The sequence below is a fragment of the Culex pipiens genome, chromosome 3 (genome assembly GCF_016801865.2).
Source record: "Culex pipiens pallens isolate TS chromosome 3, TS_CPP_V2, whole genome shotgun sequence".
NCBI classification, from domain to species: Eukaryota; Metazoa; Arthropoda; class Insecta; order Diptera; family Culicidae; genus Culex; species Culex pipiens.
Window position 1 is genome coordinate 138703348 of NC_068939.1, and position 19148 is coordinate 138722495.

The 19148-nt window shown below is 36.6% G+C and overlaps 1 protein-coding gene across 7 annotated transcripts in view; it reads right to left on the reverse strand.

The window, feature by feature from the left end:
* LOC120417316 (GTPase-activating Rap/Ran-GAP domain-like protein 3) overlaps positions 1–19148 on the reverse strand; it is a 292571-nt gene that overhangs the window by 44013 nt on the left and 229410 nt on the right. For all 7 annotated transcript variants that reach the window (XM_039579280.2, XM_052711293.1, XM_039579283.2 and 4 more), the window contains 7 exons: positions 13645–13731; positions 12255–12336; positions 12021–12139; positions 7740–7971; positions 6718–6816; positions 2714–2817; positions 1943–2057 (listed from right to left, as the gene is read on the reverse strand). In XM_039579280.2, the coding sequence (XP_039435214.1) occupies positions 1943–2057; positions 2714–2817; positions 6718–6816; positions 7740–7971; positions 12021–12139; positions 12255–12336; positions 13645–13731 (838 nt within the window). The remainder of the gene's footprint in view (positions 1–1942; positions 2058–2713; positions 2818–6717; positions 6817–7739; positions 7972–12020; positions 12140–12254; positions 12337–13644; positions 13732–19148) is intronic.

A 19148-nucleotide genomic window follows, 5' to 3' on the forward strand; every position in this document is an offset into this window, starting at 1 on the left:
AAAAAATTCGGGAAACTTCTGAAAATTTGGTCTTCTTTAAATATCGGATATTTAAAGTTTTTTAAGTCTTACAAAAAAGAGCACCCCATTTTCTAATGATTATGCCCCAGCAACTATCGGTCCAATTTTCAATGTTGATTTAGAGTCAGTTTTTGTAAATATTGCTCGGTTTGTTCTAGAGGTCATATCGAGGTGCTCCGATTTGGATGAAACTTTCAGCGTTTGTTTGTCTATACATGAGATAAACTCATGCCAAATATGTGCCCTCTACGACAAAGAGAAGTGGGGTAAAACGTGGGCTTTGAAGTTTGAGGTTCAAAAAACATAAAAAATCTTAAAATTGCTCGCCTTTCCGTAAAACTTCATCAATTCCAACTCTCTTAGATGCATTTGAAAGATCTTTTGAATCACTTTAAAATGGCAATACCCAATACTTCAAACTTCCGTGAAATTTTTCCGAGGATTTCGAATATGTCAAAATTGAGACCAAGAAGTCCCGCTATGGAGGTCTACAGGGTAAAAACTAACGTTGCAAAATGTTTGTTATAGAAAAATCGAAAAACAATGAGAAAAACTGCGATTTACCAAAAAGTTAATACCGTAGGCTTATAGTCCATGAAATTCCCTATCTTTTGATCTATAGGAGTATGGAGGTTGGAGGCTGTTGCAAAAAGATATTAAGGTTATAAAAAAATCCATTTTTAACAGTAATTTGCAAAAGCTGTGAGAAAAAGTTTAACAAATCCTGGATGTCTATGGCACGTTTTGAAGTGCATCAAAAGACCTTTCGAATGCATCTAAGAGAGTTGGAATTGATGAAGTTTTACGGAAATGCGAGCAATTTAAGGATTTTTAATGTTTTTTGGACCTCAAACTTCAAAGCTCGTTTTACCCCACTTCCCTTTGTTGTTGAGGGCTCACATTTGGCATGAGTTCATCTCATGTATAGACAAACAAACGCTGAAAGTTTCTTCCAAATCAGAGCACCTCGATACGACCTGTTACACATTGGTGAAAAACTCGCTCTTAACATTCCAACGCCCAAGGCTCCAAAAAAGTTGGAACGGTTACTTCAACTCAATAGTTCTCGGGCATAACTCAACCAATCAAGATGATTCTTCTTTCCAGTGATTTGTTAGGATTTCTAGATGATTCTGGAACTTTGCAGAACTTAATTTGATCAAATCTGTAATTTTTGCGATCAAAAACATCGTTCCAACTTTTTTTTTCGCGTGTAAAAAAAAATTCGCCAGAAATTCCGCGGAGGCAGTCGTTTTAAAAAAGGTGGAACAATGTTTTCGGTCGCAGAAATTACAGATTTGTTCAAATTAAGTTCTGCAAAGTTCTAGAATAATCTAGACATCCTAACAAATCCCTGGAAACAAGAATCGTCCCGATTGGTTGAGTAATGCCCGAGAACCAGCGAGTTGAAATTACCGTTCCACCTTTTTTGGGAGGCTTGGGCGTCCGTGTAAGTTGGACATGCGTTGGGCGTTCCAGTGTTAATGAAACATTTGTGAAAGTTTCTGATCTTTCCGATTAAAATATTTTGAAAATGTTTAAATTTTCCAAGGCCTGATATTGAGTATTTGATGCTTTTGATATTTTTAATAAGTTTCGGTTACAACAGATTCTGTCAAATGTGTAAATCGATCGTAGAATCGCGTGTAGACGATTTTTATTTTTTTAAATAACTTTTTTCTACTTTTTTGGCTAGTTTGGCATGCAAAATAAAATCATTAACCCTTCAAAAATTGCTTATGCTTTTAACAAGATCTAAATTTGATTGTGGAATTGAATTTTGGTGTTTTTTTTACATTAAAGCATAGAGCCAATCCCCCAGGAATCGCTCACAAAACAAATCGTAATGAACGATAATTAACTTTACCCTAGCGCTCAAAACGCAATCACCACACTGCACTATAACTACTGTTCCACTTACGTGTAAATTGACTTTTGATGTTGTTTGGGTTGAATTCCGTTTCCTCGCCGTTCGAGTCCTCGTCCACGAAGATAATGTTCACGATGTCGTTCCCGATGTGGCGTTTGCGTTCCACCTGTACCATAAAAAACAAAAAAGGATTTTGAATTGAAAAGTTTAATAAAATTGAAAAAGAATTGGAAAATTATGTTTCGGAATAATTTAGAGTGGAATTTAAAAATGTTTTTGGACAACTTTTTTGTGTGTGCCAACCCCAACGCAAGGTGGAAAATCCAGCAGGTACACGTGGGCTGTTTTCCACGGAAAAATACAGCGTTACCCACCGATAGGGAAAACATGCAATAGATAAACGGGGCCTGTTTTACGACGCTGTGGAAAATTCCAACCCCCAAGGTAAGGATATTTGAGGTATCTTGGAAGCACGTCATGGGAGCGATTGTGGGCAAGGTCTAACATGCCACTGGACACCCTACAGGTCATTAGAATCGACGGGGCCGGGTAGATAGGATTTGATTCACGGCAGCTCGGAGCTAATTAACCATTTGCACGATATGTTTTGAACATTAACCCTCAACAGAACGAAAATTAAATAAAAGAAGATTTTTAAACTTTTAGAGAATTACTGTTTAAAACAATCAACTTATCAAAATAATGCAAAACTTTAAGATTGACACAAAAGGTCCTGTTTATTCGAGGGTTAACGCTGAACTGAAACACCAAGTACGCCAACCTGTCCAAAGGGGAGGGGATCAATTTATCTTGGCCACTCACCTGCTGCCGGTTGTCACGGCTGAACGGGAGCATCGTCGATACGTGGAACATAATCTCGTGGCCTTCGTACAGCGTGTAGACCGAGTATTTCCCCGTCATGTCACCTGGAATCAGCGGCAAATGGGAAAAACAACTCTCAGTTGCGAGGAAAAGCAGTACGACGGTGAACTGCTTTCGGAAGTGGAAATGTATGCAGGATTCGTTTTGTTGGTGCGATCAAAAATTATAGAAAATATTGATTGCGACGAAGTGGAAGTTTTCTCTCCAAAATAAATACTTTTACTTCAACCAAGTTTACCGAACTCATACATCTGTTTCTGGCAAAATCGTTCTCGTAATTCTCGATGCAAATGCTTTTAACAAACTTAAACAATCCGTAACGAAAAATATTTTCCCAAGCCATAGAACCCACGCACACTTTTTTCAATTGAGCATACATTATGGTAACACGAGCCAACAAAAAAATAAATAAATAAATAATTGAAACTTTTTGGAGTCATTTCTTTAAAAATGCTCTGAATAAAATAAATGTAGAAACTCAACACTCAACAATTCAGTTTATTGTTAAGTTCATCAGATGACAAGAAAATTCGAAATCAATCTTTGTTTCTGATAATATTAGTAACTGAAGCATCAGGATGAAATATAAACTATTAAATGTTAGGTAAGCTTTTTAAAGAATAATTGGTGCTATTCTATTTTAAAAAAAAAAGATATTACCCACTTTCCACCAAAGCCAAACTGAGATTTTTTTTACCCCTCTGTTTACCATGATCAAATTATTTGAAAATTGAATTGGTATCATTCAATATTTCAGGTAGGTTTTTGCAAGAAGAATTACTTCAATAAGTTTAATACCTAGTATACAAGAAATTACAATTATAAGTACAAGAATGATGGAAGACTGATTCTGGAATGATGTTAATTTATCGTATAATTGAAATCATGTTTTTTGCTATGAAAACACTTCCAACCGAAGTCAATCCTAAATCGAAAATCATAAGTCATAATAAAACCATAATAAAATCATTGAAATATTTGAAAACATTGAGTTGTTTGAAGTAAAACAAATACGAGAAGATAGATTTTAAAATTGAAAATTACTAAGCTTTACCATTGTTTCAAGAGTTGAAACTAGTATTACTTGTTTTAGAAAAGTTTTTTGTCATTAAAAACATAATTTCTGCTTTTTTCGACATTTTAACTTTTTATATCAAACCACACTCCCAAGGATCAAACCAAGAATTTTTTTTTTTGATATTCTACAATTTGAGCTGCTTAAATTAGATAAAATTAAATATTTACTTGTAGTTGAATGATTTTTTACATGCAGTTAAGCTATTAATTAATCTTCTCAGTTATTTAAACCATAAAATTGGCTGTCATATACAGTTTTGTTGCAGAATATTAATAAGAGCACGGACCAGAAAATTTTTCAATCAATTTAAAAATTTCCGGGAATTCCCGGGAAATTGGTTGAGTATTCCCGTTTCCCGGGAAATTGGACGCTCTACTTAAGTGATTTCAACTTGAGAACTGGGTTGTCAGATCATCGACCTTTTGGAATCGTTTGAAAGGTCTCAACCATAACTTTCGAACTACTTATCGAAACTTAAATTTTGTTGGAACTCGATCTATGGAACGCTAAAACGAGTAAATTGCAAGCACAAAGACAGACATTTGTTCAGTTTTCGATTCCGAGTCGATAGGTATACGTGAAGGTGTGTATATGAGCCTTATGTAATAACTTGCCTCGGTGATGAAGGCAAAATAATACAATCAAAAATCCCGATTTTTCAATTTGACTTTTTATCATTAAAAATTAAATTCCCAGAAAAAAAAGAATTTATATTTTCAGTTTATATACGTTTAAGTAGACTTAAAAAAACATCTTTTGCGCTTGAAATTTCACATTTTGCAAAATCTAGAATGTTCTCAAACAAAATTTTGAAAATATGTTTTTATACTAACTAAGATTTGCAATCGAAAATTATTCAAATGACCGTTATTGAAATTTTCTGTGTTATTGTTTTCCTGTGAAACTTTCTGAAATTTCTTCAGTTTTTTTGCAATAAAAAAAACTCCAAGAAGCAAAACCACTCCTGCAAAACATATTTCAGAAGAGCTGGTAGAACTTCAAAAAAAATTGACTTAGATGATCGAGCCAGCAGGTTTGCCAAAATAACAGATCTATAGTTTTTTTTAATCAAAAGAAACTTTTTGAAAGCATGTGTCAAAAGGACATTTTTAAATGTTGGTCATCTTTCATATATATAAATTACAATTTTCGCTTTTCCCCACACAGCGATTCCATTTGAAATGGGCATAAACCGGAAAAAGTTTTCCGATCGGGTTCAAAAATTTTCTTGGTGTTCCTTACACGAAATAATTAGACCCGTATTTTTTGTTAAGCCATTAGGGTGACCTATGTCATGATAGGATGGTCCAAAAAATTGTAATTTTCGTCATTAAAAAAAAACACTTTAAAAAAAATCAAAGTTCCGCGCCAGGTTACCGAATTAAGCTGTCTTGGACGCAAATGAAAGGTATTATTTGGCATTTCAAGAAATCATAGTTTCGGGTCTCAAAAATCTAGCCTAATATTTGAAAGAATCGTATGAAAGCTTGAAATGACATTTTGACCGTGCCTGGACCAAAGAGCCTGCGCCTGAAAATATATTTAGGGGAAGGTGGGGCAAGACGACCATATGGGGCAAGAGGAACAATCGCTCCTAGGGCCGTAATTTTTACAATTTTGATTATTTCCAGTATGAGGAATTGTTGCTAGCAATGCAATTAGCTGATTCTACTACCACATAACCGCCAAAATGACGTAAACGCCACGGGGCATAAGATTTAATGAAGTTTTTTTCAAAACCTTTGTTTTCTTATAATATTTGGAAAGTACAAAATAAGGCTTAGGGTTCGTTTTAAGGCTCATTTTATCAAAATGCTATTTTTCCTAGATCAGTAGTGTCCCTACAAATGACATGCACCTATTACAAAGTACCTATGATTTAAATTTTGGTTATTTTTGTTGAGAGCTTTTAAAAAATCTTGTTCAGGTGGGGCAAGTGTACCATATGGATTTTTAGTATGGAAAAAATTACGAATTGCTGCAACAACATATTTTATTGGGAAATAAATACATGAAAGTACTTAAAAACTGGTAAACAATCGTTAAAAAAATTGTCCATACAAAGTATAGTGATATTATGAAAATTTACTATTTATCATCGAAGTAGTATTTTTTTCGTAAAAACGATAAAATTTTTAGTAAAATATTATTATTTAATCTAAAAATGGAAGAAACCATTCAAATACATTCTAATCTGATGTATCTAAGTGATAACAGCTCAATTGTTAGCAAATTAACATGTTTTTTCATGCATTGTTCCTCTTGCCCCAACGGGTTGTTCGTCTTGCCCCACTAGTTGAGTAGAACGTACGGAAAATCAAAAAAATTAAAATCAATTTTTTACATTAAAAAACAGGATTTTTTAAAAACTTGTTCTAACAAAGTCTTAGTCAAGACCTAGAATAAGATGATTATAATAAAATCCGACAGATTTTTTAACTTTTTAATGGGTTATAACGAGCATTTCCTTAGCTTGTTACACTTGCCCCACTTTCCCCTATTGGATTCCTCGGGAAATCATATGTAACATACTCAAAAATGGGAGGAGTTCAATAACAGGATTCCGAATTATGACTTTTTGAAAATAAGAACCAAGTTTTTCGACCTGTCATTGTAAAAACGAGAAAAATCTACTTTTTCAAAAACTTTATTGTTTTTAAAAAACCCATGGCGCATTGGTTCTTTTGAAGAAGTAGTCTAGAATTAAAAGAACCTTACACATAACCACGAAACCAATCATCTTATATAACCTTATTGCCGAAAAATCGACCTCAACTGGCTCTTTCGAAGAAAAAAAAAAAAAAAAGGTGGAAACTTCCCGGAAGGTTGCAAAATTGCAAAAAAGTAAAACTCTCAAAATACGCACCTTTTACGTCCAGCCCGCCCCGGTACCGCTCCCAGTCCTTGAGCCGAATCTTCTCGCCGAGCAGCGCCATAAACTCGTCAAAGTCCGCACTTCCGTCCTCTGCCGAAATAAAAGGAAGCATGTTACGAGAAAAGTTCAGCTTGAGCAAGGGAAAAAATTGAATATTGATTCCATCATCGATGGTCGGCCAATTTACCCAAAAACACCCACGCGCGAATACACCCAAACGAAGGAAGTTGAATGATTTAAAAATAGTAGTTTATGCAACAAGTTGCAAAAAGAGGTTTTTTTCAGCACGAGTCGTACATTTATCCAACGAGGTTCACCGAGTTGGATAAATACGAAGAGTGCTGAAAAAAAAAAGTTTTGCAACGAGTTCCATACAACATTTTTTGCAATTCCGAAAAACACCCATTGAGTGAAATTTTAAGTCAAATTTTCACGTATTTTGTCAATAAATCGTTGAAATCAGAAAAATGTTGAAAAGTGTTACTTTTCGAAACAAGTGCTAAAAAGTTCAACTTTTCAGCACCCATTTCAGTGCTGAAAAGTAGAACTTTTCAGCATTTATTTTGAAAAGTGTTGCTATTCGATTTTGTTATTTTTGGTGCAGAAAAGTAGGCTATTTCGTCGTTCAAGAATGACAGGAAAAGTAAGTAGTTTCACGACGGAATTGCAAAAAAGTTGTTATGCCTCATCCGAGAATCGGAAGAAAGCTCTTTGAAAGTTATTTTGTAGCTTTACCTCTACGCAACAATCGCTTGATGGAAATTAAAAGGCATAATGCAAATATGTTTTCTATGTCAGAAAAAATCCGTTTGGGTGTAGAAAAAAGTTGCAGAAATCGACGGAAAAGACCTGACCAATTGTTACACCTGAGTGGAGTTTCAAGAACGGTTCAGGATTAAATTTCGATCATCACGAATTCTGCCACGGAAGTCATACTCAACGGTTTCACATTTCACCGTGGCGTGGTGGTCAGGAGTAAAATTTTAATGAACACAGCCCAGACTTGAACTCACCATTGCTCAGCATCTCGTCGTCCATCTTCTGGCCGGCCTTCATGTAGACGACGCCGAACTTGAAGTTGACCGAGCCCTCCTGCTCCTCCAGCAGCAGCAGGTCCTTCTGGATGTCGGCCGAGAAGACCTCCTTCGGGGATTTGCTCGCGTCCATCAGGGCGAAATTCGGCAGAATCTGCTTCACCGTCAGCTTCTGCTGCGGGTTGTACGGCAGGGCCAGCTTTTGGGCGCCCTAAGGGTGGGTCGCGTGGGTGGTTGCAGGCATGGAATTAAACCAACAGATTATGCAATCATTAGCACAGCTGGGAATCCAAAACTCTGTGTGGGGGGTGGTAAATTGGATGATGTAACAGTTAACCGAAATATAACAACTTCCCGAAATCAGAAAGCATTACATCACGGTGGATAAAAAGGATAATCAAAAACTTAAATGAACTGGCTCTGGGAAGGTTCAGAGTTTTCATTTCAATGCCTGTTTTAAATGGGTTTGACAGCGATTTGGGAATTCTTTTGGTGCTGGGCAATCAACCGGCTCCGGTGTCGGTGGATTGTCTGCCTACGTAGTTCTAGGTTTATTAGACATTTAAACGAAAAGTCCATTCGATCTATCCAAACAGCTCATGTTATTCATTTTAGATTATTATATGATACTAGGTGCTCACTTCTTCAATGATAGATTATGATGCTAGGAAAATCGGCCCCAGCAAAAAATATAGGTGCCACACCTCGCGACGCCCGAGACGCTATTTGAATTTGTTGGGACTGAACTTTAAAGACCAGAACCAGATGTGAGCAGAAACCTTTTCGCGACGGAATTGCAAAAAAGGTATTTTAAGCATGGAGAGTTTTTTTTTAATGTTTATCAGGCTGGTACAATCTTTATTTAAACTTTTTGTCACCCCCCCCCCCCCCCCCTCTTTCTTAATCGGCTTAAAAATCAGGGGACAAAAAAAATATGTTCTCAAAAAAAACAATTTTTTTTATTGGGAATTCAAGAGCAATCAACTAAAATCAATTTGAAATGAATTCCCCTTCGTAATCCTTTTAAGCATGTTTGGGATAATTCATTTTTTTTTTGAAAAAAAAGGGGTTGACTTTATAGCTGTCGGCTACCATTGCTAGTACCAACCACTAGTGTCTTCCTTTTTATCTACAAGGACTTCGCCGCCCTGGGCTCCTAAGTGTATGAAAGTATGGCACGGAGCGACGGCGCCGAATACCCATATTTACACAAAGAATTTTAGGGATCCCGCCGTGGGATTCGAACCAGCGACCTCTGGATTGTGAGTCCGGTGGGCGGTCCGATTGATTCACACGGGCGGGACGAATTTTTGTGAATTTTCGTTGTAGAGTACCGCAAAAAGTTTTTTTCCCACAATTTTTGTTTTCGTCAAGTCTTAATTTTTTTGAAAATCAGAGCCGAGGGACAATTTTCAAAAATATTTGCATCGGCCTAATTATTGGATTTTTATAAATTACTTGATCAAAAATAATACTAAATACGAGAACATTCGCTAGCCAACCGTAGGTCTTGGCAGTCTCTCTATGTCAGGATTTCTACACAAACCTAAAGTTCGAATGTTTTGATGGGAAGGGCATCCAAACTTAAATGATGTTTGAGTAAGTTGTTATTAATTTTACGAAATTGCGTTTAATTTTGAAAACTAAACAAATGTTGATATTTCATAAATAAAAATAATTCCAAACTATTCTCTACATTCTGATTTCATTGTTAAAGTCTAGAAATGTCAGAGTATTTATTTTTTTCCAAAATCTTCCGGGCTATTTAGTAGTTTTTTCGGTGAAATTTTCATAGTTGAGCAACTCTCTGCGAAATCGGACGGTTTCGACCATTTTTATTTTTTTGTATTTTTTTATTTGGCTCAAATTTTGGATTTGGAGGCCTTCCCTATGACCAAATAAGCTATTTTGTGTCATTGATACACCCATACAAGTCTCCATACAATTTTGGCAGCTGTCAGTACAAAAATGGTATGTAAATATTCAAACAGCTGTAACTTTTGAGTGAATTTTCTGATCACCAATTCGGCAAAGTTGTAAATATTGTTGAGGACTATTGAGAAAGAAATAGGCACACGGAAAAAAAAATTTGCCAATATTTTAATCAATCTTGAAACCAGAGTCATTTATCAAAAAAATTGTAAAGTAGGGGAACAGCACCTAATTCCAGCGTGCCTCTAATGTTGGCAGGTCAGAACTTTGACATTCAATTAAAGCTAATTAAAAGCGTTTTCAACTGAAATCGAGTGATAAATAGCTCAATAAGAAGTGAGCAAGCAAGTTTCTATCAAAAGTTTTGCAAAATTAGTTGTTTAAATGGTGAAAATCAGCAAATTGGATGGAGTTAGGAACGAGTGCTTAACCTGCCAAACATACGAGAATTTCCCCTACTTTTCGATTGAAAATCCAATTTTACATTAAAACATGACGTCAAATTTGATTTTGCATAAAATTTCGATTTTTCCCAAAAATCACTATTTTTTCAAAAAGTCATAACTTGGCGGCAGATTTTTTGACCATGTTTCTCTATGGCTCAAAAGTTTCGGGTTTTTGTCGCATAAAACAAATCAAAAAATAAGTATTTTGGGAAATTGAGTTTTTGGAAAAAAGGTTGATTAAAAAATCTGCAATTTTTTTTTTTTCGTGTACCTATTTTTTTTCTCAATAGTCCTACTCAATAGCTACCAAAATTGTATGGAGACTTGTATGGGTGAACCAATGACGCAAAATAGCTTTTTTGGTCATATGGAAAATGCCTTTTAAAATTATTTAAAATTATTTTTACCAAATTTCGAATTAGGTATAAAACAGGTTTTCGCCTACTTGATACAGCTTTTGACGTATTGATCCCAGGGTAAACGAGATCTATATTTTTTTTTCAAAAATGTTTTATGTAATTATTTTTTAAATCAAATTTACAACTCCAATACTTTAAACTTACGTGGAATTTCCCGAGGATTCCGAATATGTCAAAATTGAGATCGAAAAGTGCCGTCTTTTTGGCCTACAGGGCAAAAACTAACGTTGTAAAATGTTTGTTATAGAACAATCCAAAAACTATGAGAAAAACTGCGATTGGCCAAAAAGTTAATACCGTAGGCTTATAGTCCATGAAATTCCCTAACTTTTGCTTTTGACCTATGGGAGTATGGGTGTTGGAGGCTGTTGCAAAAAGATATTAAGTTTTAAAATAGTAGTTTATGCAACAAGTTGCAAAAAGAGGACTTTTTCAGCACGAGTCGTACATTTATCCAACGAGGTCCACCGAGTTGGATAAATACGACGAGTGCTGAAAAAATCAAGTTTTGCAACGAGTTCCATACAACATTTTTTGCAATTCCGAAAAACACCCATTGAGTGAAATTTTATGTAAAATTTTCATGCATTTTGTCAATAAATCGTTTGAATCAAAAAAATGTTGAAAAGTGTTACTTTTCGAAACAAGTGCTGAAAAGTTCAACTTTTCAGCACCCATTTCAGTGCTGAAAAGTAGAACTTTTCAGCATTTATTTTGAAAAGTGTTGCTATTCGATTCTGTTATTGTTGGTACAGAAAAGTAGGCTATTTCGTCGTTCAAGAATGACAGGAAAAGTAAGTAGTTTCACGACGGAATTGCAAAAAATCCATTTATAACAGTATTTTGCAAAAAAAATAAACCAATCCTGGATGCGCATGGCGCATTTTGAAGTGCTTTAAAAGACCTTTTGAATGCATCTAAGAGAGTTGGAATTGTTGAAGTTTTACGGAAATGCGAGCAAGTTTAAGTTTTTTTTTATGTTTTTTGGACCTCAAACTTCAAAGCCCGTTTTACCCCACTTCCCTTTGTCGTAGAGGGCTCATATTTGGCATGAGTTCATCTCATGTATAGATAAACAAGCGCTGCAAGTTTCATCCAAATCGATCGCACCTCGATACGACCTGTTACACATTGGTGAAAAACTCGCTCTTAATTTTCAAAATTAAAAGCCTCCGCCGTAGGATGCAAATAAAGCTCACGCAAAGTTGTGAACTTGATTCATTTCGCAAATTGCCACCCCCAGAGCCCAATTCGTCCGACCTAAAGGTGTACCCCGTAATGGGCCCCAAGTAATCCCACATCAGTGCGTTCATTCGTGCGGCCGGTAACCCATCTTCGTTTAACCTCACCCACCCCACTGGGAGGGGGAGGGTCAATTCGGGCGGTGCTTTCATCACGGAACGCCGAACAAACAGCCCGTAAAATGATTCCTCCTGGGAGAGCGGGGTGGGTAGCGTACGTACCTGCTTGCGGAACAGCATCACCCGGTACAGCGGCATACACTTGCTGCCCGAGTCCTGCGAGACTATCGACATAAAGTACGGGTTTTTCTCCGAGTCGATTCCGACGTAGTTCTGGTGCACTGTGGGGAAAAGGGGAAATGAGGAGTGAAAATAGGTGAAAAGAAAACATTTACTGTCATCAGCCGGGAAAATTTGTTACGAGAAGGGGAAAAATAACACCGATTGTGTACTTACATTTTCCGAGGAAATATTTGAAATACCACCGCGTCTGGTGCTCGGGGTTTTCCAGGATGGGCATGCTGGGCGATCCGAAAACCTTTTGTTTTGGGAAGAAGAAAAATGCCAGTTAGTTTCGAAGAGGTGAAGCTTTCGATATTCATGGTATTCTAGTTTCATAAACTAGGAGGCTCTCATGCAATTTCTTGGTTTATGCAACTGCAACATGACAGGATATTTTAAGAAGTCATTTGTAATCTTTAAGAATCATTTTGTCTTCTTGTCTTCTTGTCTTGTTGTCTTGTTGTCTTGTTGTCTTGTTGTCTTGTTGTCTTGTTGTCTTGTTGTCTTGTTGTCTTGTTGTCTTGTTGTCTTGTTGTCTTGTTGTCTTGTTGTCTTGTTGTCTTGTTGTCTTGTTGTCTTGTTGTCTTGTTGTCTTGTTGTCTTGTTGTCTTGTTGTCTTGTTGTCTTGTTGTCTTGTTGTCTTGTTGTCTTGTTGTCTTGTTATCTTGTTGTCTTGTTGTCTTGTTGTCTTGTTGTCTTGTTATCTTGTTATCTTGTTGTCTTCTTGTCTTCTTGTCTTCTTGTCTTGTTGTCTTCTTGTCTTCTTGTTTACAATTCAAATATTTTTCTTCTCATCACTTCAAAACCATGCAAATCATCCGTCAACAATGCTATCAAACCCACCTTTTGCTTCCAAGTCGTTTAATGCATAATAATTTGCTCATCCCACGACACCGTCTCTCACTTACTGCTCACTGTTTTCACAGGCTAGCAATAACATTACACTTCCCAGCTGGTTGATTTCCCACACGTCCGCGGGGACAAATCCCGTGCCGATGGCGCTAAATTAGTATTTGCTTAGTCCGTGCTTGGTGCGCTAATCGCGTCAACAAAGTTTGTCGGAATTTTGCGAACCCTTGCAAAGCTTAGTTGGTAGTGTCATGTTGAGTAACTTTTCCTAATTACATGATATTGACGCTGAGACGACCTTTTGCCACTTTTTTTTTTATTCCGAAAGGGTGATTTGGAACAGTCCCGAGGTCAAACATGGGACGTGACTGTGAAAAGTTTCTCGGGTTGGCCCACGGCGAGGGAAATGAACTTGAACTGATTGCTGAACGGTGATGAGCTTTGGGAATAATGGACACATTTTTATGTTGAAAATCATTGAAAAATATTTATTTTTCAAAATGGGACAACGTAAAATGTTGTAAAAGTCTGCCTAAAAACTGCTGAGATGTAACATTTTCTGCTGACTAAGTGTTGAAGTCAACATTCTCCTCAGTGTTCAAACATTGCGACTATCAGCACATTTTCAAACAAAAACGTCATGCGCCTCCTACCAAATTTGCATTTCAAAGAAAACCTCAGGACCATCAAATAGTTCAGAAAGGAATCTGCTTACCTCATCTTTTTCCGCCAGTGATTCACCATTTTCCAGCCGAAACCGTCGACAGTTTGGATCCAGGCCGTCAATCTCCGACTGGGGCAGCTGAAAGCAGAGAAGGAGACACACACACAAAGTGAACAAAAATGTACTTGGAGACAACAATGTTTTGTGTCGTTATTTTCCGCGGCGAAACAATCAAAAGAGCATAATCTCGCAGTTAATGCCAGCAATTACAATACGGATCATCATTTGGAGTCTGGTGGTGGGGCCATCTCGTAGAAAAGCAAACCATGGTATAATGATAGCGCCAAGTAGCAGCTACTAACTAATGACTGAGAGGAAAATGTGAATAATTAAAAACGTGGTCGTAATTGTCCTTTCCACTTCTAGAATGTCGCTGGAACAATGAACAAACAGTGTACATCTGCGAGGAGCACACTTGTGGAGGAGGGCGAACGTTTTTCTTGCCAGAACTTGGCTTGATAGGCTCTGTTGAGCAAAGTGTTGTATTCGAAAGAAATCCATTCAATTTAATACAGTGGACTCTCTGGCTGTCGATCTTCTCGATACCAATATTTCTCCAGCTGTCAATAAATTTTTCAGTCCCTTCAAATAGATTGCTTTGATTTTTCGTTCCATAATTTGATAACTCCCGTTCTCGACGGTCCCTTCAATATTGACAACGAGAAAGTCCACTGTATTAAGCTTTCTCTATTTCTATCAGCTTAATGTTAACATGTTAAGGTTAATGTTAACATTCCATAGGTTGTCTTCCTAAGGTTTCTTGATAAGGTCCAGTTTGTAACGATACACTACCTTCCCTTTACTAAGCAATCAAATCCAGAAGGGAAAAGATCACCAGTTGTGTTGATCCGAGCCGGGATTTGAACCCCGAACCGCTTACGAGGCGGAAGCGTTACCACTGGGCTACGTGGCTTGGTCTTCTATCCCCTTTCCCTAGCAATTTTAGATTTTTTTTTTTTTCTAAATTTTTCTTAATCTTGGTAACCCCTTAGTTTCAAGCAATAATTGTTCCAAAATGAATTATGATGTAACACACAGCTGAAAGGACCTCCAAAACTCTGTTAATAAAGTACTCCAAAAGAACTTACTGTATCTTGATTATTCACCAATTCGGAATTGAATTGAATTGAATTGAAGTCCTTTAGAATCAAATGTACGATTGATGATTTTTTAAATCAGTATCTTGTGCCATTTAGTATTTTTCAAGAAAGTATATTTTTTAAATTTGATGTTTAATATTTTTACAAAAGAAGAATATAATTATTTATATGAAGGGATTGGTTATTTTATTACAAAAATACAGTGTAGAAAGTAAAGAAAAATCTATAAAGCAAATATTACATGTGATTGTAATTAATTAATTAATATTAATTAATCCTCATTTTCCATGATTTACTGGCTGACTTCATGATTGCTGGTAAAAATATAAGTAAAGGCTCTTTAAATCAAATAAATAAACATTCAAAAATAATAAAAAATGAAAACCATTGAAAACAATCAAACATTCTTTGAAAAAAAATTAAAAGTGGGAAAATTTAGGAATAAGCTTAAAACTCAATGGGTTTTCTGCTATTAAACAATGCAAATACAATAACCAGGGTTGTAATTTTATTTCATACTAGATACAAACCAGTAATAATTCTCTAAAAAGAAATTCAGAAAAAAATGCTTGGTTTAGAAATGACCAAAAATTTCCGCATATTTAATTTTTCAGAAAATGTGGAAGGTCGAAAAAAATATGAGACAAAGATTAAGAAATCAATGAAATGAATTTTTACAGTACTGTTGCGGTTAATCTAATCTAATCTAATCTAATCAGACCCTAGCGCAGCCAATCTTTCGAAGGGATCCTGGAGAGTGCCTTAGGTTAGATGACGCCTAGCACTCTTCTTGTCATTTATTAACATTTGTAGTGCGCCATTGCATCGGAATGCATTGAAACATCACAAGCGTTAAAGCGGCCAGGCCTACTGCGTAAAGCCGTATCGCAGAGATGACTCGTAATTGGGTTGAGTTTGAGCACTGAGTGTTCGAACAACAACACAATTCTGAATCGACAGGGGAGGAAGAAGCGTGGGGACACACCACCATACGCTCCGAGATTTTGGTTGTATTCGTTGGGAGCACCATGCTAAGAAGGTTTGGTACTCCGGGACCCTCTGGGATGGGACATTGTATTTCCACGAATGCCCTGGACACTATTTGCCGTGGTTATAGCGCCACAACTCGCTCTCTGTAACAGTGTTCCTAATTCCAGTCCAGTCGAAGTCGTCATGGCCCAGTGGTTAGCATTTTTGCTTACCAATCCAATGGACGGGGGATCGAACCCCGCCTCGAGCGACTTTGATTTTTCGTTCTTATTCATGATTTCAAATTTATGTGTTGAATCGATCCCAGAACCATTCGCTTATAAAGCGAACACCGTAACCAGTCAGCCACGGCCGCTCCCATCAGCCGTTAGCCACCTGTAAATAAAAACTTGTTTTGAACAATGGATTTTTTCGAAAAAATGCCCTAATTTGGAGAAATGATATCTCCCAAAATACATTACCAAACATCAAAAAGTTATATATCGTTGGAAAGGTAATCGCGAGGGCTTTCTATCGCACTTTGATAAACATTTCAAAAAATGTTTTTTCAGGGGTAATTTTAAGGGTTTTTGAGAAACTTACTCCTAATTTTGAATTTTGACCGTGTTCGCAACCACTTATCATTACGCAACCATTTTCATTGGAAAAATTGGATGATTTTGCATAAAATTAACTTGATAAAAGCAAGGGTCCTGATTTTCGGTTCAATGAACAGAAACCACTCACTCATCGCCTATCCATTCGTCGCCTTTTTCAACCCGCTAGCATTCATGAGCGAATGATACTCGCAAGCAGCCAGCGAGTGGCCCGAACTGCTCACTCAGTGAACAAATACATCGTGAAAAATTTTGCCTTCTCCGTCGCTCGACGAAACTCACACACTAACATGCTTAGCGAAGAGCCATTCTCACAAAATGCCAGCGCGGCAGTCTTTTTGTCTTCACGCCCTCAGTTTGCCATCAATTTGATTTTTTCTTGGTGGAAGTTTCTTTGAATGGTATTATGAAATCAAAATAAATGCACAATTGAATTGATAACATTGATTTTAGGCAACCCAAATCAATGAGTATAACGCAGCGCATCAGAGAAAAAATGATTGCAGTTCAGAGTGATCGGAGCCGGTCGGCCTGCCTGAGCCGTTTTGAGACTGAGCCGAGAGAGAAGAAGAGTAGAAGAGAGAGTGTTCGGGAGCGAATGGTGTGAAAGTGACAAACGGTAGGAATTCATCAGGGCAGTATCGCGTCGCCTGCTATTTGTGCTCGCGAGTGGAGTGGTTGATTTTGAGCAATCAGGACCCTTGGATAAAAGTAGTGTAATGAAATAGTTTTCGTATAGTTATTAGCGAATGAAAGAAATTGGTAAAATTTCAGTTAAAAATAACCAAATCTCAGACTTTAGAAATGAGCCTTATTTACAGTCAAAACAAAGCAGGATTGTATTTGAGCCGAATGTTCAGTCATCTGAGGCAAATCTGGACATATAGGATGAATAAGGACAGTTTTTTCAACAATGCTTTCACTCATCAGACCATATTTTTAAATTGTTTATGTAAAAACATACATAAACAAACAAGTTTCTAAATTTTATGCTTTTAAGTACTCTGAAAACTAATGTCCTTACTTAGAATGTAGTCTCGATTCGCCACATTTCACTGAAGTTATATTTTATGTACAGAATTTGTTTTGGGAAGGTCTGCTTTATTTGTATAACCTCAATCGTGCACAAAAAAGTGCTAAGTTGAAATCAATATTTTTTTATCAAGAAATCAAAATTTGTTTTTTGCATAAGAGTTTAAAAACAGTATATGTTATCATTACAAAATTTGATATTGGTCTGATATTGGTTGAAAGCCAAAACAACTTTGGAATAACATTTTTTGTTATGGAAGAATACCTCCAACTGTTGTTAGGATGATCGGATTAGTTGTTAAAATAACAAAAAATAATAAAGATTTGTTCGAAGAAAAACTAAAAGTGTTATTAGTCTGTTATTACAATAACAATCCAATAACAAAAGAATCATAACGACGAATAACATATCTTGTTATAAATAACATAAAATGTTATTGGCCTAGTATTTTCAAATATCAAAAAAATTTATTCCCAAGTGATTTCCGTCTGCTCGGGCCACTAATTTCAAATACTTTTGGTTGGGTTACTCTGCAGATACTTATACATATTTTTTCACCGAAGAGCAATTTGTCGTCTAAAGTAAAAACAAGCCACCAAAGCACGGCGTTGTTTGTGGTCTCGTTATTTTCATGCCTCATGGGCGCGGAACGCGCTCGAACAGCACAAATTTATAATTCACCAAGTGGTCCACGTCGCCGTCACCGAGGTCACATCTCATCTCTGCTCTGCTTCCGTTTGGCCGCCGTAAGAAAAAGTTTGAAGCCACGGCTCAGTACGATTATAATTCGTTTGAAAAGTGTGCCACCGAAATGTATGGCATAAAAAATGAGGATGAAAAAACAAGGCACTTTATTTTAATCATTTGCAGTCATTTTTTTTCGATGAAATTTTTAGATATTTCTTCTCAAAGTTCAAGGTAACCCCAGAGCTGCAATCCACGGCAAAACTAATCGGCCAGTTGACAACGCCAGTGAAGTCAACGCTTCCAGCCGCGGTACAACCTCACTTTGACATTTTTATTTTCGCCTTATTGTATCTAGCGGTTCCAATCTGCATGTGACAATGCATGCGGGAATCGTGGGACAATAGGGTAACCTTTCAATTGTTAAAATCCAGAGTTTTTTTTTTGAAAAGGACCAATAAACCATTGTCTTTCATATGTTTATAGGACCTAATCAAAAAAAGCTCTAGAAATATTGTTTGAAGTAATGCTTTTGTTTTCTTATAATAAGCATGAAAGAGGAGCAGGTCCTCAAACCTTTTCATTGTTTTATCTTTTGCAAACAAAAAAATACTGCCCGAAATTTAATAACAGTATGTTAAATTCCCCGTGCAGCAAAACAATAAGGCACATTCTAGCACGCAGAACGAGAGCGGGCTCCGTAAGAGAGGGTGACTTGTTGAGCATGCAATAAAGTGAAGTTTATAAACAATCAAAAACTGTCAAACGGCAACGAAACATTGTTGTTTGTGCAAACAACTGTTTGACACTCAAACAATTGTTTTGATAGTGTGCGTGGGCACCGTGTAAAAAGGGACAGTTCGTTACAGGAACTGTCTTTAATTTTTGAACTTTAATTTTTGTATTTTTTGGAATTTTCAATCAAAGCAGCTTATATGAAACACAAAAAAGAACATCAGGATCAAATCCTAGAGAAATGTGATGGATTGATGATTGGAACAGTTTTACCTGCGACCAAAGTGCTGGTGATGAAATATTGAATCCATAACCAAATTAGCAGAGAGATTTTCCTGGTTTGATTTTGCTAATATT